Source organism: Pinus tabuliformis, chromosome 5_2 (assembly GCF_031772625.1).
Source record: "Pinus tabuliformis cultivar Carrire ecotype Pingquan chromosome 5_2, CPIR1, whole genome shotgun sequence".
Classification (NCBI taxonomy): Eukaryota; Viridiplantae; Streptophyta; class Pinopsida; order Pinales; family Pinaceae; genus Pinus; species Pinus tabuliformis.
In genome coordinates, this window is record NC_142306.1 from 1,083,427,348 (window position 1) to 1,083,450,371 (window position 23,024).

Genomic DNA, 23,024 nt, shown 5'->3' on the forward strand with positions numbered 1-23,024 from the left:
CTTAATTGGTATGCCATATCCGAATCAAACCCATCAGGAAAGGTGTATAGGGCTAAATCAGGTGGGGGTCTGAGATTTTGGGGAATAGCATTGTAGACATTGTTAAAACGAGCACAATAGTCCAAGACAGTTTCTTGGGGACCTCTTTTGATAGTATTGTATTCAGATAATATATGAAGTGGGTCCTTTTTCTTCTCCCATCTGTTGATAAATGTTTGATAGAGGGCTTCAGGGTCAGCTATTGAGTTTGGTGTAAGTGACTTAAACCATGTTCTTACATCTCCTGTTAGGCTTTGTACAAAAATTTTCATTCTGACCCCATCATCATCTATTTCATAGTTTTCAAAGTAGTCCTGCATTTTCTTAGTATATTGAAGGGCTGGATAAGAGCTAGTACCATCAAAGTATGAGATTTTGCTTTGGTACTCTTGAGGCGTAGGAGCTGGATTGGCCGGTAACTGCAGTGGAGCATATCTATTAGCCATGTTTGGGGGGACAAGATGAATAACAGGGATGAATGGGACAAGTGGAGGAAATGGGATGAAAGGGGTGTGTGTAGTTGATGGAGTGGTTGAAAGGATACCTTGTGAAGTGGATGAAGAACTAGGAGATTGTGGGCCAGTTGTATGAGGATATAGAGAAGCCTTAGCAGGGGTTGGAATGTCAGTTTGGAGACCTGCTTCCGAACTTGAGTCTGATAAAGTTCCTTCTGATTTGTGTCTCTTGAGGATTCTTGCAATCAAGTTTGGATTTTGAAACTCAGGTGTTGGATCAGGATCTGGGTTTGATCTTGTGTAACAAGTTTTCTTCTTAGGAGCCAGTTTCTATAATTTTCTTTGAGAGAATTTCTAAGGAGGTAGTGATATTTTGACAAGGACTGGTTAGTTATAGCCCAACTGTATGAAAATTAATACTGAATAAAGATTGACTGAGGCAGCTTTTATATACTCCTGCAAATGCAAAGCAGAGGCAGTTTCTAAGGCTATCTGGCTGTCACTCAGGCTTTATCTACAACATTAAGAATCAAATAGGAGGTTGCAAAGTTCATCCAGGTCCCCAGTGGAGTCGCCATTTATGTTAGCACCCAGGTTGTTCCCTTTGACTCCTGAGGGAATACGGCCGGGGTAACCACTAACCAAGCTTTGGATCACAGGTTCTAGCCAACCTGTAATCAGAGAGGGCTCTCTCTTTGACTGTTTAACTTTGTTCTTAAGGATCTTAGGCTAGATATGAGGTGAGGGTTTGGTTTGAAAATTTTGGTTGAATGATGTCTTTCAGTACCTAAGGTGATATCGTCAGACAGTTTTAGACCATTGGGCAATGGAGTCTATGGTTACAGGTTGTTTGAAATGTTAAGTGGGATTGTTGAAATAGCAGGGCCTTTTAAATATTTCATGAGACAAACTTGAAATTGTAATGATGAAGTGTGTCCAACCAGTGGAAGGCAATTAAGAAATTTCCACTAAATTGGTGATGTGAGAGGGAGATGTATTGACCAAGAGCAGGTTTGAATTCCTGAACAATAATCACTGTGAAAGGTATAGTTTGGAAGTGCAACAATTAAGAATTACACTCTTATAACTATAACTGAGGAAAACATACATAATAGCATAGATTGAGTTCAGGGTATTCTATGAATAAATCCTGAAACTATTCTTTTTCTTTGCCATTAAACTTGTGAAACACAGAAACATGAATGGATTATGAAGAAAATAACAAGCATAAAGAACAGGTTAAAGAAACTTATTGTTCCATGAAATACGCGGGAATCCTATAGCATTCAGCAAGCACACCCAACACACATCAGAAAACACAGAAATTTGGAAATTCCATCAGCTTTGTTGTATTAAAACTCTGAACATTTACAGCATAGTATCTCCTGAAGAGAAAATCAACAACCCCTGCAAGCTTATGCGAGGGGGAATATATACAATCGGTTATACAAAAATATCTGAACCGCTGAGTCACTTGATAAATAAATGCGCTCACCAACTTTACAAAATAGCAGATAAGGAAGTTATTACTGCTCTAAATACAAAATGAATACTCTTTAATTCTGTCAGAAGCCTTTTTGACCTTTGGAGGCCACTGAGTCGGTTGAGCGTTCTGCATTAATGCTGAATGATGTGTCTTTATGGCTTTGTCATGCTGTAGCTTTCTCGGCCCTGTCATTTGTAGCTGTCAGTATTGCTTTAGTGGCCGAATTGGTTTGTTGAGCTGGCTCAGTCCATTCTTCTCCAGACACACTGAATGCATTAAATTTTTCTGAACATGATGACTTATATTTTTTGATGAAAAAACTTGATGAAAGCCTCTTGTTTACAGTAACAATTGTATCATTTTGGTCCACCATTCCTGCGTAGGCAGTTGATGTCTCAAAATTGCATCTAAGGTTTCATCTGCCTCTGTATATTTGTAGAAGTTTGGAGGCACTTCAAACAAATGTTTGATCTCATTCATAATAAAAAATAAGTTCTCTACTCTGTCATAGAGACTTTGCCTAGATGCTGGCCCTGTTTCTTCTGAAGTACTTTCTCCTGCAGTGATCTCGTTAGTGGCAAATGTATTCACCCTTTTGGCATAATTTTCATGTGATAGTAGCCTCCCTGCGCTGTTCAGCAAGCCAGGAAGGCCTCTGCTCTGTAATGCTGCAAACTTATCCATGAATCTGTTTACTTCTGTTTGCATGTCCTGGCTTCTTCTATCCAGTGTTTGTACCAGGCTTCTCAATGTAAGGACCCTCTTTATCAGCAGGATGGTTTCAGTTCTATTGGGGATTCCTATTGCTGCCAGCTGAGGACCTGTACGGTTATTGAGAACGTTGATCATTCTATTGGCTATCTCAGGCATATTGCCTAGAGATGCCCTTGCCCTTTGGACTTCCCTGTGTGCTTTGGCTATGAGCTCCATTTGTTCATGAATTGTCTCTATATACTGCCATTGATCTGTGATTGATTGGCCAATATTGGCCCATAAAACTTTCTTGATTTCAGTTACAACCTTGTCAAGGGTGAGCTCTTTCTCTAGCTCCTTTATCTTCTCCTTGAGAGCCTTTATTTCTCTTCCCTTTTCAGCTATATTTTGCTTGGACTTATCATATTTTTCATTTAGCTTAGCTAAATTCTCCTTGGCTTCATTTAGCTCTGCCATTTGGGCTTCCAAGGCTTGAATCTCATTCATCAGCTTCTGCATGTCAAGGCTTGGAGCCTGCTCTGATGTTGGTGCTGGTGCTGATGTTGATGGAGCTGTCTCAACTGTTTGCACTGTAGGAGGAGTGACGATTTGAGGGGGTTCCTCAAGGTTGATTACTTGTGGAGGGGGCTGAAATGTTTGGCCTCCTTCTTTCTGCTGTAGGGCTGCCTATAATGCAGCCTCTGTCTCTACCAATTTTTCCTCTGTCTGGACAAGTTGTTTGTGCAGTGTTACCAGTAATGTTGATACATCCTGGTCCTTTCTTTGCTGGGCAACCCCCTCTGTTTGAGGGTGAAGAGTTGCTGGGATCTTTATCATCTTTCTTAGAGCCGCAATATCTGAATCTCTTATCTTTAGCAGCTCCTTTATAGCTTTAAGGTCCTTTGGGTCATGCCCAAGCTCTATGATTATATCCTCCAAAGACCTTATTCTGTTGTCTTTGGCATGAGAGGATGTCTTCTCCAACTCAAGTTGGGCGGTTGTATTGTTCAGGCTGTTTTCCAACCTATGTGCCAAGAAGGTCTTATCTACAAGTGTAGAATACACCATCTCACCCGTTTGCTTGTGAAGTTCTATTTGATCCATAGGGTGGATGTCTTTTGCAAGGACCTCAAGGTTGGTCCTTATATAGTCTGCAGCTGACTGTGGCTGCAGCATGGTTGGCATGAAACGACTCATGGTCATTTTCCCCTCATTTATGTCATAAGCTGACATTAGCCTCTGCTGATTTGTAGGGGCCATTTTCAGCAATTGATTATAGATCTGGAGCCTGAGTGGCTCATTTCTCTTTTTTATGTCAATGAATTGCTGCTTGATGCCTATTTCGGCTCTCCTTTGCTGACTTGAGGAGCTGATCTCTCCTCCGATTATTCTTTCTTGTTCCTGCTGGAAGGAACTGGCAGATGCCTCCATGCTTGGTGGGCCCATGCCCAAGGATTGTCCGATGGGCATCTCTTCTTCAGAAAAGGGATTCATCCTTTGCCTTTTCTCCCCTTGACTTGTGGATGTGGTGAGGGGAGTCTCCTGCTCTCTATCCCTCTTTCGGTTTCTGTCTTCATTCTGAGGAGTTTGGAGCACCGAGGCCTCCACTGTCGTTTCCTGCCTAGGAGGCACAGTTTCTTGAGTCTGTTGCCCAGTGGACATTGGGGCCTCAACTGTTTGTTCTTGCTGCACTGGCTGCTCTTCTTTTTGTTGTTCTTTTGTAGGAGGTGGTTGTTCCTGCTCTATGTGCTTTTCCTTGCCCTTGCCTGACACCTGATGAACAGTTCTAGCTACTTGCTGCTGGGCTGTAGAAGATGAGGCAGCTGCTCCAAGTTGCCTTTGATAGGAAGAGGAAACCTGCCCACAAGTTTCCAAGTCAGCCTCTTTCTCAATGTTCTTTGCCTCTCTTTGTAGCATTTTCTCTCTAGTGATTGCCTCTTCTAGAGTGCCCTCTTTCCAGCTTAGTAAATTGGCATATTTTTCAATGTGAGGCAATCTGATGTGAGCATAGCCGCCCAGTTTATGTTTTACCCTCCTGAGAGAAATGAAATGATTAGGGTCATAAGGTACCCAGCGGAAACTGGTTTCTAATTGGAGGCTCTCTAGGATCATATCTGCTTCCTTCCATCCCTCCTCCCTTTTGTTGTAAAGAAATGGGCCTAGCTGGTTCCTGACCTTTAGTTGCACCTTCTTGTTTTTACTGTGGAAATGGACCAGGTCTGCATTTCCAAATTGCCTGAAATACTCCAAGGCAAAGAGTCTCATAGGGACATATCTTGGCAGCCTATAAGGGTCCAACTCACAGCCATATATTCTGATTACTGTATGGTGTTGGTAAAAGTACCAATCACCAATGCTGTAGGCCTTTGAGAGATGGAGTATTCTTTGCATCTCATCGGTCAACCTTGGAGGAGGGACACCATATAACAAGGTCATAGCTGGATGGATGAAAAGGTCTATGAATTCACAGTATGTGTATGGTGAACAGGAGGTATGATGGAAAACTGAAGTCCAAAATACTACAGACCTTGGGTTTCCCTGGGCATCAAGTTTCTTGAGAGGAATAGGGAAACTGTCAGGTTGATAAAATAAGAACAAATGATATATATATGAGGTGTATCTGAACAACTTCTCCCTCTCTAGATTCATCAGTTGCTCATGAATCTTATTGGCAATGTACGTAGCATAATCATAATGCACAGTAGGAGGCTTTCCAGGGGAAAATATGGACAGCATGGCCATAATAGTGTCATCAATATCCTCAATTCCCCTGTACCCCAGGACATAATTGATCAAGTCCACAAGCGTTTTTCCCAAGTCATTGAGGTATGGATTTCCAATAGGAGGTGTTCTCACAGCTTCAGAGCTTGGCTGAATAAATAACTGATTGATCTTGATGACCTGGGCACTGGACAGCTTGCCCCCCTTCTTTAATAAGTCCATCATAGAGAGAGGAGTTAGTGGCTTTGCAGTGTGAAAGTGCAGCATCTCATTTATGGCCTCAGGGGTGATATGGAACAAAACTGAACCTTTGGAACTGAGAATAGCTCTTTGACATGGATCATAGTTTTCACAGCATCTATGGATCAAGTCTGGAAGGACATTGACTTGAGGAAGGTTAAAGATGGGCAAATTGGAGTCCCAAATCCCTAAAATATCAGCTCCACTGAGGTGTTGAGCCTTTAACTCATTTAGCATATGAATGTTAAATTTGGAATTCAATGAGAATGTCTCTGTCATCTGATAATCTGTATCACCCAGGGCCTTCCACTCTAACTCTCTGTGTGGGGCATTCAGAGGTGGGATATTTAATGCTACTGGAGTTTCCATGGTTAATTAGGATTCTGAATTTGTACTAGCACTTGTTCTACCGGACAGAGCAACACAAAAGGGTATTCTGCAAGAGTGAGGCAATTTGCAAGGAAAGAACTGGGTAAACTGTGGCGAGAACAATCGAAATGCTCCAACGAGAGATGAATGAGCAACCGCTGGGACTGGTACCACTGTTTTCCTGGTGAATTAGTGGAGCTCAGGTTTCAAGTCCACGAATGCGCGGACTGACTGTAATTTTAATGAAAACTTGGCTAAATGTGGACTGTGTAGGTGAATTTCGACCCTATAACTGAAAATGGATGCCGGTCAGTGGAGAATTGCTGGTAATTACAGTGATTTTGACTCTTTTTATGCTTGCTTGGTAAATTATACTCAAAACCAGGCACGGATGGGAAACTCGGATAAATACCTGGTGAATTACTGGCAATGGTGACTAATGGAGGTGAATTTGCAGGCGCCCACGGTCTCCAAGTCGAATTTTGTAGGCTGGCGGCGAAATGGTCGTAATATGCATGCAGAACAGAGCAATAGTTCTTTTGCCAAAAGTGACAAAAACCGCGATTTTTGGCAAAAATATGGACTTTTTGGGTTATTGGCGCTTTTTTGGATGACATCAGCATGACGTCATCAGGTGGGGTCGGGTACAGAAGGGTGACATGGCGGCCTGTGAGTGGTCCACGGGGACTGGTGAGGTGGCGGACAGGTTGGAGCAGTGGCGGGCCGGGAGCTGATGCAGTGCTGAGTGGCATGTCGTGGGTGCGCCGTAGCGGTGACAAGGACGTGACGGGATAGGCGGTAAACAATAAGCGGTAATTGGTTTTCTCGGACCGCTTTGGATACGGTCGCGGTATTGTCAGAGGGTGGCCCGATGAGATTTGGTGGCGACGCGTGGCGGAGGCTTGACGTCACCCTCTAACAATTTCTCGGGAGGTAACGTTCTGTCGTCGGGGCCGACCCGATATGGATGAGGGCCGTCGGATGGGAAAGCCCAGATCTGACGGTCGACGAGTCAAGAAGATGGCAGGACAATACGACATCGGGTGGGAATATTTTAATATATTTTTTTTGAAATGCGTGCCCGGGCAGTACTTTGAAGACCAAAGGCATATGCGTTTTTTCAATGTATTTCGGTGTTAAGAGCGCTATACATCCAAACTTTGGATAAAAGGAAAAATGGGTTTATTTGGTGCTTTTGGTGTATGAAATGCGTGTTACAGCCAACTTAGGATAAGGGGTCAAGGTGGTTTTTTTTTTTTTACAATGTTTTTGTAGGTTAAGTGGATAAATGATTTCAAAGGGTTGTAAAGGGAAAAGGGCTATAGCTTAGGTTATCAAACTGACCAGAGGTCAAATTTAATCCCTGATTTTATACGACCCCATACAAGCAGACTTTATTCCCGCATGATTTTCCAATATTCAAGCATATGGCTATAATGCCAAGGGGGAGGGAATATGTACATATTTGGGATTTGTTCTATAGGATTATCCTAATAATAGGGGAAAGGGAGTATAGGGAGTTAAATAAATAGGGAATCAGGAGTTAATATGAGTGGAAGAGGTGGATGAAGGGGACAAGCACTAAGTTTTATATGGAATCAACTTAGTTTAGGAAGTAGATCAAAATGAAAAGAAATTTACATAAGAAATGTGGCTTTTAAAGAAACCAGAATCAACAAAAGAGTTTGACTTCTTTCATGAGCATAGGTAGTATTGGGATGTTAGCAAATGAATGTGGTGGGGAATAATCTGGAAGTTAGACATGCTTCATTGATTTGCTGCAAAAACTGCTGAATAAGAGACCTGCACTGGCACCCTGTTTTTCCTTTGGTTGGGTCAGTGACATAGAGGAGATCATTCTTCTGCAACCCCATCTACCTACCCACTCTATTGCCTAGCATTTTTTGTTACTCCAAGGAGGGTGCACTTAGACTTGCAAACCCTTATGTGCCTTTTCTTTTCCTTTGACTTTTTCTTTTGATTTTCTATATGCAACTAACCTTATTACTTCCAAGGCCCCAGATTAAGCAGTTGGGAACCTTAATTCTCTACCTAACTACTTTATCTGCCAAGATTGAACTGTTTGGATAGATTTCTTTCTCTAATCTACAACAGAAAATTGAAACATGGCATGATCCAGATTAGGCTGTTGGACCATCCATCCAAATTCAGTTAACATCAAGCTATGTACACATATTGCATTCCCTTGGAAATATGGGATCTTTGCATCACCAAAGCAGAGCATATTTGGAACTTTCTTTGCCAATCATGAAATATGAAACCTATTGGTATAGGTAGCTAACAGGAAATACCTAAAGGTCTTCGACGACTGCAAAGATTGCTTCAATCTTCAGGGCCAAGAGAAAACCAGGTGGTTAGACAGACATGAAATCGATTACTCCATTGACGAGGTCTTGAAGCTGAAGCATAAAACTATTCGAATTGGGCTGGATATTGGGGGCGGAACTGGAACTTTCGCCGTGAAGATGGAGGGTCGGTTTTGCTGTACATATATGAATGGGTCGGTCTCGCTGTACATAGATGAATGGTTTGTGTGCCGACACAAAAGAATATATGCACAGTAAATATCGATCCCAGACCGCGTAAATCTCTGCAAGAAGAAGCCGTGCAAGAAATTCATTTGAACGTTGTCCAGATTTGATGCCCGGGTGTGCGGTTTTCCATCGGAAGGAGCAGAGAGCAGTGGTGATGAGGTGCAGGAAGAGGATGTTGAAGATGCAGCGGGGCGCGAAGTGTTGCCTGATGAGATCATTGGCATTACCTTTGTTTGTTCTTTGGATATCCGTGCCACCGTTGTTATACATCCTCAACAATCCTCCTTCTTTGCCCAAGGGTTTCTCATTGAATCCTCCGCCGGAGTCGAGCTGTAAGGCGTGGGGGCCGCGATTTTCTCTTGAAAATTCGGGGTTTCGAATCGGGGCTTGCAGACCCGAGTTCTTTTCTCGTGTTAAGGGTCTCTGCATTTCTTCTTCTCAGGTGGAGTACTGTAAGATCACAGAAGACAAGGAAGATAATGCATCCAGAGAAACAATATATCCATCCACAGATGAAAGAAATTTGCTCCTGCCCAGATGTTTGAAAATGCCAAAGGCTCGCTGCAAAAGGCTCATCCTTATCAATTCCGCAAAGTTACTAAGGACTACGGAGTGCCATATTATGTCAAATCAGTTGATTTTGATAAGGGGCTTCAGCCGGGTAGCCTGCAGCGGATGGTGAATCGTTGATTGAGGTAGTGTATTTTTTTTTGGGTATGTGTAAAGGCAAATTAGTCTTGGAAATTTGTATACATATTGAGATTCGCGACCTCAATATGAAGTCATTTTGTTAGAATTCGCGACTCTAACGAATGACAGGTTAAGCATGGAGTTCCAAGAATTTATTTGACAAAGATGCCCAAGATGTGAACTATGAAAAGATGGGATAAAGGAGCAGCAACAATGTTTATGGTGGACAACAAAATAGATGTTTGTTTAAGTTAGTGTGGTTTGTGGAATAGACTCCCTAGCATGTTATAAACAAGTTCAGTTGTTGTAATGGTCATTGTATGTACCCAGAAACTCCAAAATGTTGAATGAAATGTAAGCCTTTTAAAGGTATTTGAAAGTTCGTGGTGATCTCAAAACCACTTTGTAATGGTTTATGGTCAGCCTGAAACCATCTTTTGTCACTGTAAAGTGATGGTTTGTGGTGAGCCAGAAACCACATACAGAGCCTTAGTGGCTACAGGACCTGCCTGGTGGTGGCACATTTAAGTTCCGGATTTGCCCGGTGGTGGTAGATCGGACTTGCCCGGTGGTGGCATATTGAAGTTGGTAGCTTTGCCCGGTGGTGGTAGATTGTACTTGCCCGGTGGTGGAATATTGAAGTTGACGGATTTGCCTGGTGGTGGTAGATCGGACTTGCCCGGTGGTGGCATATTGAAGTTGGCGGATTTGCCCGGTGGTGGTAGATCGGACTTGCCCGGTGGTGGCATATTGCCTGAGTGGCTAACGTGTACACGGGAGCTTTGTGCTCGTAAGAGCAGGTGGACTGCAGTAACACCTGGCTCACGGTCTCAGATATTGGTGTGTCTGAGCATAAGAGGGTTGGTGCACTTTTCTATCTGACAGTTGCGTCGAAAGGCGCAATCAGCGCAACTGTTTGTGATTGTTATTTAGACATGAATATTTGGCTTAGAAAGGCACTGATCTCTCTTTGTTTTTGGAAGTTCTGTACATGCAATTCACCTGATGGTGATGGATTTGACTATCATGACAAGTAGTCATTAAGGGGGGGAGTTAGAAATAATTAATTCCTACTTGTCTATGGTTGTAATTTTCTATTTGAGGAGTTTGTTCCTACATAATAAGAATAAGCTAGAATATAGTTTCTCCTAGTTTAGTGTGTGGTTGAGAGAATCTCTCAACCACACTACTGTACGTCTAAGATAGTAGCATTCCTATCTTGAGACTTTTGTTTGTATAAATATGTGTGTAATTTCCTTATTCAATTTTTAATAGAATATATTATTGAGTGTCTGCAATTTTATCTCTTTTCACTATGGCTAGGTTTGGTGGCTCTAGCTATAGGTTCTAATCGTAATAATGACTCTCATTCTAATTCACATGTTCCTAAAATGTAAAAATTTTCCCATTAACTTACAACTTTAAGAAATCCAATCTTAAAATTCATCACTCTACTCTTAGCATCCATTCCAATGTCTAGCTTGGAAACCATCCATCTTAATAATTAATGAAACCAAATTGAATTATTGATGTGTTTGTTTAGTATAACCCCAAGACACAATGCCATTACGTAAAAAATACACTAGAGAAAGTGGGGGAGCAGTGGCTTCTCGATATGAAAACAATTCTCATGCTTACGCATACTTACAAGCACTTGAGATGGATTTTTGCATACCATTCCATAAAGCTAATCCGGAAATAATCCCTAGTAAGCCAAATATCCTGTACACATTTAAGTATAACTGAAATAATATATCGTAGCTGTGACCACTCAATATTGATAAGATATTTACTCCAACTATTTCACTATTGATGAGATTTTTACTCGAACTGATTCTAAAGCGGACAGGTTATCGATTTTTATATTGAGTGTTGCTAAGATTCCAGTCAAACAAAGTGAAGCGTATAATGCTTTATCTAAAGTAATATTCTAAACCAGGGAACCGTATCCAGCGTACATTTTGTTTTTCAAAAGAAAAATGCGGTCAACTTTACCATTCAGCCATCTACTTCTCGACCTACAAAACAATATCAGACCTAACAATCGAAACTTCTTGTACGTACGCCAATGTTTATGAGCAAATAAGCTTGGAATTTCTCTGTTTTAAAAGAAAAAAACATTCCCACCCCAAGAAATTCGCACTATAGATAAAATTGAATGTATTCTTCTCTTCTTTTTAAGAAAAAAGAAACAGGGAGAATAAAGAGACGTGAACGAATCCAACGGGATAAATCTACTTTACTCTACCCCACACCTATTTTAACCGACTTCAGACCTATACAAATGCATGCAGACTAAATGAATGTTATTCACTGCAAATTGCCCAGTGGTAGTATAGCTGAGATTTTTGAGTAACCTCTCATTGCTCCTCCTCTTCATCTCTTAGTTATGATACTCATGTTGAAGTTCAATTGATAAATATTTTATTTATTTTTTATCATTATGTACTGAACTGAAGATTGTTTGGAGTGTGGATCAGAAGAAGAAGCAATGGCAGGTGTGACTAAACAACGTCAGCCACCTCCAGGATATCCAAGTGGAGAAGAAACAAAAGTGGAACAATCTCCTCAACGTCAGCCACCTCCAGGATATCCAAGTGGAGGAGAAACAGAAGTGGAACAACATCCTCTCATTGATGATATTAGTGATAAAGCCCAACAAAATGGTGGCGAGGATGATGGAGAAACCGATCGGGGAATAAGCGTAGGGTTCAGAATCAGTCGCCCTATGCCTCGCTTAAATCAAGTTCACCATGTTCCTTCCAATCCGGGTAAGTAGTATTGTTATAGAGTTCAGGCTTCTGTGATCCATATCAAGTTTGTGGGAGATTTTTTGGAGTAAATTACATGGAAAACCATTTGTCAACGCGTTTCGAACCAACTAGTGTGGTTCATCGTCACCACAAGTAGTATTGTTGTTACAACATCTTTAGATTTTGATGATAAAGAATAAGAGCTAAGTAAATTGTTTTGTTTATTTTTTTGGTAATAAAAAATAAGAGCTAAGTTAATTGTTTTGTGTGATGATAAGTAGTATTGTTATTCTAACCTCTTGATAAAAGATAAAACGAAAGTAAATTGTCTTGTTTCATCTTTATCAATATATATCAAATTTTAAATTTTTTCCTAAAACTACAGTCATATCTTGATAAGCAATCATATCAACCATATTTGTTTATGGGTGGATGCAATCAGATCATGGCGAGCATGGCTACCATGTCCATGGCCAGCGTCGCCACCCTGTCCATAATGCTGGTAAGAATCAGTTCACAATGGAGAATTTTACCGAGATTAAATGAAGATATGCTTTTATATGGTATAATACTTTGGTGTGTTAATTATATTTTGGACTGTGTCAATGAAGTGGACGATTATGAAGGTGGATATGAAAATCAACTCCCTGCCTACTCCGACAGGCCTCAACAATTCTATGGACAACCACCTCGTCGTGGCAATAACTATTATCCGAATGAGTATAGGCGATACTAAGCTTGGAACTCATAAGGACTCACTCCTATGGTGCCTACTTGACTGTAAACCACAGCTTGGGCTATGTTATACATATGCATGAGAAATAGCCCAATACTCCAATTAGGTTTTTGCATGTGCCTGCAGGTTTTGGTCTGTATATTTGCCACTATCTGAGTTAATGGATTTTCCCTTTTTAAAACAATTTTCTTAAACCATAGCTTCTCTTATTTCTGCTTTTGCTTTTACGTTAATGAATTAACACTCTTTGTAATTTTAATATATATTAAGTAATTTTAATGTAGATTTTAAATATTTTGAAAATGTAATAAATATAAATAAAATTAAAATATAATTTGTTTTACTTATTTTCAAAATATTTTAAAATATATCACTAACAAAAAAAAAGAAACAAAGAAAATTATTTTAAAGTTTACTAAATGGGACAAATTGCTTTTTCATGTGATTGATGTATTCGACCCTTTTCTGTAAAACCTTTAAAAGATAGCCTATGGGACATATTGCTTCTTCATTTGATTGATCTATTCGACACTTTCCTGTAAAGCCTCATAATAAACGCTCGCAATTTCTAGACAAACCCCTAGCTAAATAGATTATCCCGAGAGCTAGATGCTAGAATATCTGCGTGTCTTTGAAGGCCTCACATTCTAAAATGAAATGTTTTTTTATTTCTACTTTTCCGGCCTCACATTCTAAAATGAAATGTTTTCTATTTCTACTTTTCCAGAGGAATAACAAATACATACTCTTTCCTCCCACACTTCTTTTGGTATTTTCCAACACCATGTTTCATAATAATTTTCCAACATAAATAACAATAATTTTCGATAAATGAGATGTTATGGATCATTGACTGTTTCACATGCCCATGTCAGACATGTGGATTTTTAACTATTTGTCTTTAGTGCTACTCATTGGAAGCTTTTATGGTGGGTTTCTTCTGTCTAATTTCTCTAAAATTTGGCAGGAATTTATTAAAATCATAAGTTTGATGGGTAACCGTGCGCAATCGAAGTGCCCTAGGGGTTTTCTAGGGTGATGAATCCATATATACAGTCAAAAAACCAGTTTAAATAGCATAAATCAAGATTTCACCTCAAATTTTTTCCACCAAATTTAGGAATAGGAAAATCAAAAAAATCACACTAAATACAATTCCGTTTATAGCAGAAAGAAACATTGAACCTACTCCAGCCACGTATGTCAAAATATTTGAAGGAATAATAATATGAGCTAGGACCCCGTGAGAGTGAAGTGGAATATGATAAATGATAGTTCGAGTACAAGGAAAGTATCACTATGGCATATTTGACGCACAGTGAAAAGCGAATTAGAGGGGTAATGGATGTACGGGCGTCTTGATGTATTAAGTAAATAAATAGTATTTATCAATGGTTTAGAGTTATAAATATTTTTAAATAATAAATATAATTAAAATTATTGTATTTGAGTAATTGAAAAACATAATTGTTATTTCTGTTAATTAAATTATATATTTATAAATGAGATATATATTTTTTATTAATATATAAAAAAATGAACTTTATTATATATATTTTTTTAATTTCATGAAATATTTTAATTAAACTATTTTGTATATATTTCCTAATACAAAATTGTATAGTTTACTAAGAATTTCTTATAGTTTATTAAGAATTTCTTATGTACTTGCACACCTCAGGGTTCTTTTAATTTAATTGATCAAAATGAGAGTTGAATTTTTTTTATTTATAATTAATTAACTTGTATTCTATAGATTTGCAATTTACACAAAATATCGCGATGATATAAAAGGATGAAAGTAACTCCATTAAAAAAAACACATTTAAAGAAAACTATATATAGATAAACATTTATAAAATTAATCCTAAATGATTATGTAAAAAGATACGTATAATATTAAGAAGTTATGATATAATATTAAGAAGTTATGATATAATTAAAAATAATCATGTTTGAACAATATTTATCTACTAGGGAATAAAATTGTACTAGAGGTGGTGGAAAGGTGAAAGAGTATAGATAACTCATTGAAGCTAAACCTATTATGGAGGTTTACAATTACGAATAAAAATATGAAAACAAATAAAATTGTTTTCTTGTTTATGATCATAAACATTATAAGTTTTTAAATTTTTTAAATTTTAGATAATCCAACCATATATATTTATTTTGTAAATTTTACTTTGTGAGAAAATTATAATTTTTATATTGTTGTTTAAAAATAATTTATGTACATATAGTGTGATATATTTTAAATTTACAAGTCACATAGAATTAATTTTCTAAATAATTAAGATAATGTGTACTTTATAAAGCTATCTTTCTATTTGAAAATATTTCTAATTTAGGAGGTTAATTTATGTTCATAGGGTGCATTGATTGCATTTCTATATCAACCATATTTATTAATTTTTATTTGTATGTTGAAAACTGTAAAATTTTATATTTCAGCTTCAAATGATCTAAACATATATCTAATTTGTGAATTCCACTTGTAATAAAATGAGAACTTTTAAAGAATTGTGTTATTTTTATATTCTCATTTAAAAAATATTTTATGCGGCATTAATTGAAAATTTTTAAGTAATCAACATAATGAGTAGCCTACATGGCCACATTTCAATTTAAAAATACTACTCATTTGAAGGGTAACATTATATTCATAATCTACATTGATTACTCTACTACATCAACTATGTTTGTGTTGGTAATATTGTTGTTATTGATGTCAAAGATAGGGGGTACTACTTATGTCCATGATTAAGATTAAAAAATGGAAATTGTTGTAAATATTATTTTTGGACTTTTGATCCCCAATTTGGATACCATATCATCGAAGGCATTATTACTCCAATTACTTCGCTCAAATGAGAGCATAAGATATATGGTTGGAAATATTACTCTAATACTTTAACAAAGGTAAATGGAACTCCCTCTGACCATAGGAATGATGAGATATGAAAGATGTCTACAGGATGACCCATCCAAAGTACAAGTAGGCCAATCCAACCATTTTTACAAGTCAACCCTATAAGTGAATGAGTTCATTTATATACGACTAAGCAAAAATATATATGAGGTTGCAAGATGAGTTGATGAATAATTTTTGTGATTCTTGGAGTCTAAATTGAAAGCAAAAATATGATTTATGGCATGAACGAGCCATCTTGTAATTTTCTCTGCAAATTTTCTTTTAGGATGTTTCAGAACATGAAATATGGAGGATATAGATAGATTATCTTCATGTACCTGTGGTTGAAATTTTAGACCATCCTTCACTATAATTTTGGAGATATGGTTTAAAGAAATTAGGCTTCCTAATGCTCATCAAATAGGTCAACTTAACATTTTCGCTATAACTTTTCTTTTGGGATGTTTCAGAACATGTAATTTTGAGGATATAAACATAATATTGTTATGTGCTAGTGGTTAAAATTTTAGAATTTGGTTCATTATAATTTCAGACATATGGCTTAAGGAAGTTAGGCTTCTTAAGTGCTCATAAAATCTACTTCAAATAGGATAGATTGACATTGTCACTATATATTTATTTCTATAATGTTTTAGAATATGAAATATGGAGGTGATAGAGATTAGATCGCAAGATATCTATGATAGAAATTTTATAATTTGTTTCCCTGTGCTTTTAAAGATATGATATGAGGAAGTTAGTGTTCCTAAATTCTCCTAAAACATGCCTCAAAGAGGTCATGTTCAATTTTTTTCTATAACTTTCTTTCTGAGATGTTTGAGACTATGGAATTTGAATGGGACAAAGAAAAAAAAAATAGGTATCTATGGTAGAGCTTTTAGAATCATATTTGCAAAATTAGATATGTGGCATGTTGTGCAAGTTTTCTCTTGGGAAGAAGCCAAAAGTAACAATTTTTGGGAGAAGTAGTCTTGATGAAGGAAGAAAAAAGAGGTAAACCTAATAATGGTAGAAGCAACTAATATACCTTGTGAAGGTAGACGTAGTAAGTGAATTGGTGAAAGCAGAAGAATCTAACAAACATAGTGAAGAGGCAAGCAGACTCAAAGAAGTAGGTTGGTTCCTACAAATATTTGTAGAAGCGGGGATTGGTGTCTCTTGCAGATTAGTGTTTCTTGTCGGTTGGTTCCTGCAAAAAAATAGAGGGGATTGATGTCTTGTGTAGGTTGGTTCCTACAAAGAAATATGAAGGATTGATGCCTCCTATAGGTTGATACCTACAAAGTAGCAGAGGGATTAGTGTCTCCTATAGGTTGGTGCCTAAAATAGTACAGGGGATTAGTGTCTACTATAGGTTGGTACCTACAAATTGATTTAATATTAGGTGGATGCCTTCAATATCTTTCATATAAGGAAGTTTTATGGTTTTCTCCTGTAAGGGTTTCCACATATATCTTGTGTTACTTTTTAAGTTTATGAGATTGAATTTTTTATGATGTTTGGTTGGATTTAGATAAGTAAACATTTTCATTATACTAATAGACCCCCTTTCAGCATAATTTTGAATCCAACATTTAGTGTCAAATAAGGTTCCTTGAAAAGAAGTATAGCCACTAGAAGGAAGATCTTAGAGGGGTTGTGACTATTCATGCAGGTTCAATTAAAGATCCTATGTTTGAAAGATAAAACTATGCATTTTGGAAGATAAGAATGAAGGCATATTTGATGATTCTTGGTGTTGATGCTTGACAATATTTAGTAGATGGAAGGAAGGAGGATAACATAATCTAGAAGTCACGAGTTCCATCTTTGAATGTCCTACCAAAATAAAATTTCAATAAGGTGATTTATTGTAAAATAACAAAAGAGATATGTGATAAGTTGCAAAACACCTATGAAGGAGGTGACATTAAGAATTCAAATATAAGGAGAATTTCATGATGGATATTACATATGAAATAAGAACAAATAAGTTAGCTTAGAACGAGGAATTTCTCAAGGATTCGAAGAAAGAAGGAAATCTCAAAGCATATGATTTCTCCAACTATGAATTAGATGAAGAAGAAGCTAAATTTGTAAGAAAGTTGAAGTGATGATCTTGAAAATAAAAATATAAGTTATCATCCAAATGTTTTAAGTGTGATAGAATAGGTCTGTTGTAGCGGCTAAAACACCCTCCAAAATTTTGGCTTACACTCAATTTTGGAACCTTCCTTGGTCTTGAACATTATTGTCGCAAACATCAAAGCTTATTTCATGAGTTTTCTTGAAGTGTTTTGTCCCCTTTTGCATGTTGGATAAATTGTTATCTTTTGGCATGTTTGGCTGTCACGTAATGTGTACAAGCCTATTCTAATGGTGTTAAGGGTCTATCTTTGTGTATATGAGGTTTTCTAACTATGTAAACCTCCATCCCACTCATTCACAAATTTCTGAGCACTGTCGTTCAAGTGTCGTCATGATCGTCCCAAAGACTATCTTAAGTGTCACACTTGTCGTAATGTGTCATAAATATGTCACACAGAGGGAAATTATTTGTTCATGTGTTCAAATGATCTATGTTTTTGTGTCGTCAAAATATTTTAAGTTTGTGATCATAGTCAAAATTCATCACCGATCACACCAATCTCATTGATCTCACACTTAGCCTTTTTCAAAAAAACTTCTTGACCAAGCAATCTAGCTTAATCAAGCTTCTCCTGAGATGCGCACTATGAAATTTCAGTCCTCTAGTTGTGATCTTGCTCCTTGGAACTGCGTAATGTGCAATTCCTGCCTCCCATAACTACTGCACTGCGTAGTTTCGGTACCCAAGCCCCAACCTTGACCTAAAAAATTGTCCAATCATGTCCCCAACTTGGCTTAAATTGCACACTTCACATCCTCAATCCTTAATCTCATTGCTTGAGACCTTGAATTGCGTACCTACACAGCTTCCCAACCTTCCTTGATTCCCGGAGTTGTGTAGTTAGTTCTCATAGTGCCCATTCCATTAGCCTGTCCCACTAGCTTCAGAAACTATGCAGTATTATCCCCAAGACCTTCCTAAACTATGCATTTCACAGTCTCAGGGCTCAGGCTTTTCCCCTAGCTACTAGAACTACACACTTCACAGTCACTGAGTCCCTGTTTCAAGCTTGTCACTTGTTCAGGGCTCAGTCGGTGGATCAAAATGCATCATCTTAGACTAGGGGATTTTTAATTGATGTCGGCTTGTCATGTATGAATTGTGGGAATAGGTACCTTATAATGTCATGACAAGATGATGGAGAAGGAGAAGAAGGAGGGAAGCATGCTCAAAGACTCTCTTGTAGCTAAACTTACAAGTTGATCGATCAAGAGAAAGAAAACGGACAATAGTTTGCAACCACTATCGATGACTTGATATCATTGAAGATTCCACATCACCAAGCCATGCAAAGGTGAAAATAAAAGCATATTCAAGAGGACATATAACACTTAGCAACAACAATGGCTTGGCATGCCACATCATCAAGTAGACCATGTCAACAGTGTCATATCATGTCATGTCGTGAGTGATCATATGCCACATCATTATTGTGGATCATGTACATTGTATTCAAGATGTATTGTAAAGTGGAAGTCCAATGGTCACAAATGGAATGTAAAGATTCATGCAAGTTGAAAATTCATAGGAAGTCAAATAGTCATGAGGGTAGTCAAAGAAACGCCCATGGTTATATATATGTCCTCATTGTATGATAAAATAATTTTTCACCTTGGATCCTCCTGCAAGGCATTAGAGAGATAAGATATTTCTTTGAGGAGCAAGGAGTGGCTCCAATTATCCACTACTAGAGCTAGTGATGTACACTGTAAACATGTGTCTTGGAACTTTTACTTAATAACAGAAGCCTTCAAGGCCAACACATTTTTCATGCATGGATTATGAATGTTTGTAAGACTATTTTGTAGATGTTTGTATTTCATGTTTTCTTTCACATGTGCTAAGATAGTTGAAATATTTTAGTTTTAGTATTTATCTTATTGAGAATGTGTTGTAATGGTTTTTTTGTTGTTCTATCCCCGTGGACTATTCTGCAGGTAACGAATAGCACATCCTCTGTGGACTATTCTGTTGGATGTTAGATGGATCCTTCTAGTTCATGCGTGTCTCTTCTTGGGTTGTGCCACTACCTCTCACTTAGAGGCTCACTTTTCTCCCCTCTCCACAGTAGAAGACCCTTGACACATTTACAACTAAGAACTCACTAGGAACACCTTCTTGCTTTTCGCAGACACCATTACATCCCTCTCTCTTGTTGATAGTTAGAGCCAAGCCAAATATTTAAGGATTCAACAACCTGGGTTTTATACCGAATGAGACTCCTACACCAAATGGTGTGAGGTCTAATTAGGAATTTACATCGGGGAGATGCCCTGAAATTTGGTTAGTCCAGAATTGTGGTGTTAGAAGGAAGTAATATTTTTATGGTTGATAACCACACCAACCCCAATCTTACTTCCTCTGGTCAAGGAAGTAATATTCCTAGAAACTCCCCTACGCCCCTTCTTGAAGTTGGTAATTCCTCTTAGCCTGAGACTGCACAACCTTATGAAATCACATACAAACAGCTCTGGGCCATCCACCCCATCACCCAAAATTTTGTGAGGGTCAGTGGACTGATACATGGAATAGAAAATTTTCCATATTTTCTGAAGAAGAACCAAACCACCCATGCTGGGATAATGGTTTCAACAGTTGAAGAGTTAATGGTTCTTGCCACCCTTGAAGAGTTAGTAGCCTTTGAAGAAAACATTGAAAAACCAAAACAACCTCCAACCTTCAATGGTGGTGACAGTGATGATGTAGTGCTCTCAGATGATACTTTTTGTGGGTTGGGCAAATAATAATAATAATAATAATAATAATAATAATAAGACTAATCGGACTCTGAAGTAGAAGGGTAAGACATCAAAGAGGACATGGCAGACCAAGATCTATATTGGATGTCTTAGTGCTCACTTGCACTCTCGGATGTGTTACACATGATGCTAAGGAATCCATAAAAGCTCCTAATGAAGTATGACCTTAAAAGAGTAGTAAAGGCGGAGGACCATCTAGACAACTTCCACTTACATCTATAAATGCTTGAGGTACACTATGATGATGTTGCATGTAGATTGTTTTCATGTACCTTAGATGGTAGAGAATCTATGTAGTATCATAGTATTCCTTTGAATTCCATCCAAAACTGGGGGGGTTTAAGAAAAAATCATTTATAAATTTGTTGATGACAAGATCCCCGCCATGTTCTTGAAAGAGTTGGGTAGTATCAAGATGGAGCAAAAGGAAAAAGTGAAATATTTTAATTAGAGTTTTAACCACATTTTGAACAAGTTCAAAACAAACACTAAACCTCATGACTCCATCACCATCAATTATTACACTTCTACCTTACTAAACAACATTGCACGGTTTGTAATGAATAATGCAAAACAAACATTGACTGAAAATTATGAAGAGGAAATCACATTTGAAAAGAATTGTGCACGATTGGAGTCATTTTAGATGATGAACCAACTAAAGACTCCAATGTCATGGGTAAAAGGTCTGAGGCCTCTATAATTAAGGCCAAAGAGAAAGAAACTATTGATCTTGAGATCTTGACTCGTACTGTTAAGAATATGTCAAATGAGTTGGCAAAACTTAAGCAAAGCTTAGAAATACCACCTGAGCAACAAGCCTCCTAGGTTCAACCTGTCTAGAAGGATTGCAACTTCTAGCAGTAGCAGAAATCAAATTGCTAAGTCTGTGCAAAGCTCCAGTGTTGTATTGAATATTGAAAACATGGGTACAAATCAATACTGTTCATATAATCAAGAATATCATTCTGAGAATACATTCCCATAGTGGAATCAGACCATAAGCATTCTTTTTATGCATCTTGTTGATGTGGTAATGGATGAGGAGCAGACTGAGCCTGTAGAAGAAAAGCTAGAAGTAGGTGCAACCAAAGAGACTCTTTATGTGGGGGCATGCAATAAACATTTTCAATTGCATACTCACATCATGAAAGAGTACTGTCAATAAACAACCTCGGAGTGATGGCCCAGCCGAGAAGTAGATCAACTAGTACAATTTGAGATTCCAAGGGCTAGCCATTGCACTAGATTTGACGATGCATAAAATCAAAGAGAAACTATTAAGAAAGATAACTCCACTCACCAGTTCGACATGGAACACTTAGAGAAAGTCTGGCAACCCAGCTACAACAAAAATTTATTCTGTAAGTAATAAGAATAAGTCCAAAATTATAGAAGTCACAAACCAAGTTACGTCCCTAGACACTTTGGCCATCCTTCCCACTGTAGATTACAACATATTTAACGACATGAAGAGGGTTCATTCGAAATCAATGTTTGAATTAACAAATATCACGAGACAACATGACATCCTCTTATGCCCACTTGGGAAGTCCACCTCAAGAAATGATGCTTCTTCTAACAAGGGATCTGGTATGTCTTCTAGCTCCCTCAAATTTGTACTTAGTGCTTTAACAGTGGATGCAAATACACTCTACCCCTCTTTTCTGTTAACATTTTAAATCTTTAATTTAAATCTTTTTAATTTTTTCCTAAAACTACAATCATATCTTGATAAGAAATCATATTAACCATGTTTGTTTATGGGTGAATGCAATCAGTTCATGGCCAGCATGGCTACCATGTCCATGGCCAGCATCGCCACCCTGTCCATAATGCTCGTAAGAATCACTTCACAATGGAGAATTTTACCAAGATTAAATGAAGATATGCTTTTATATGGTATAGTACTTTGGTGTGTTAATTATATTTTGGACTGTGTCAATGAAGTGGACGATTATGAAGGTGGATATGAAAATCAACTCCCTGCCTACTCCAACGGGCCTCAACAATTCTATGGACAACCACCTTGTTGTGGCAATAACTATTATCCTATTGAGTATAGGTGGTACTAAGCTTGGAACTCATAAGGACTCACTCCTATTGTGCCTACTTGACTGTAAACCATAGGTTGGGCTATGTTATACATATGCATGAGAAATAGCCCAGTCCTCCAACTAGGTTGTTGCATGTGCTTACAGTTTTTGATCTGTATATTTGCTACTATATAAGTTAATGGATTTCCCCTTTTAAAACAATTTTCTTAAACCATAGCTTCTCTTATTCTATTTATGTTTTTATAAAAATAGGAAACTATTAATCATCCATCTGAAGTTAATATTAGATTTTCCCTTTTAAAAACAATTTTTTTAAACCATAGCTTCTCTTATTCTATTTATGTTTTTTTTTTAAATAGGAACTATTAATCATCCATTTGCTTTTACGTTAATGAAAAAAAACCTCTT

At 37.7% G+C, this 23,024-nt stretch overlaps 1 protein-coding gene across 3 annotated transcripts; it reads left to right on the forward strand.

Moving 5' to 3' along the window:
- The first annotated feature begins 11,451 nt into the window (after positions 1–11,451).
- LOC149163024 (uncharacterized) lies at positions 11,452–22,654 on the forward strand. 3 transcript variants are annotated; one of them, XM_089435890.1, is made up of 4 exons: positions 11,452–11,600; positions 11,729–12,019; positions 12,444–12,503; positions 22,510–22,654. In XM_089435890.1, exons 2-4 carry the CDS (start codon positions 11,740–11,742, stop codon positions 22,632–22,634), a joined length of 465 nt encoding a protein of 154 aa, XP_089292016.1. In that variant the 5' UTR covers positions 11,452–11,600; positions 11,729–11,739; the 3' UTR covers positions 22,635–22,654. The 3 variants fall into 3 exon arrangements, with proteins under 3 accessions (XP_089292016.1, XP_089292014.1, XP_089292015.1); XM_089435888.1 differs by lacking the exon at positions 22,510–22,654 and adding an exon at positions 12,613–12,921 and having other exon boundaries at positions 11,453–11,600; XM_089435889.1 differs by lacking the exon at positions 22,510–22,654 and adding an exon at positions 12,613–12,921 and having other exon boundaries at positions 11,459–11,600; positions 11,732–12,019.
- The last annotated feature ends 370 nt before the right edge of the window (positions 22,655–23,024 follow it).

Coding starts and splice junctions, on each gene's coding strand:
- LOC149163024 (XM_089435890.1), top strand. CDS start 11,740: ATGGCAGGTGTGACTAAACAACGTCAGCCACCTCCAGGATATCCAAGT. Junction 12,020..12,443: donor CCATGTTCCTTCCAATCCGG/GTAAGTAGTATT, acceptor GGATGCAATCAG/ATCATGGCGAGCATGGCTAC. Junction 12,504..22,509: donor CCACCCTGTCCATAATGCTG/GTAAGAATCAGT, acceptor GTGTCAATGAAG/TGGACGATTATGAAGGTGGA.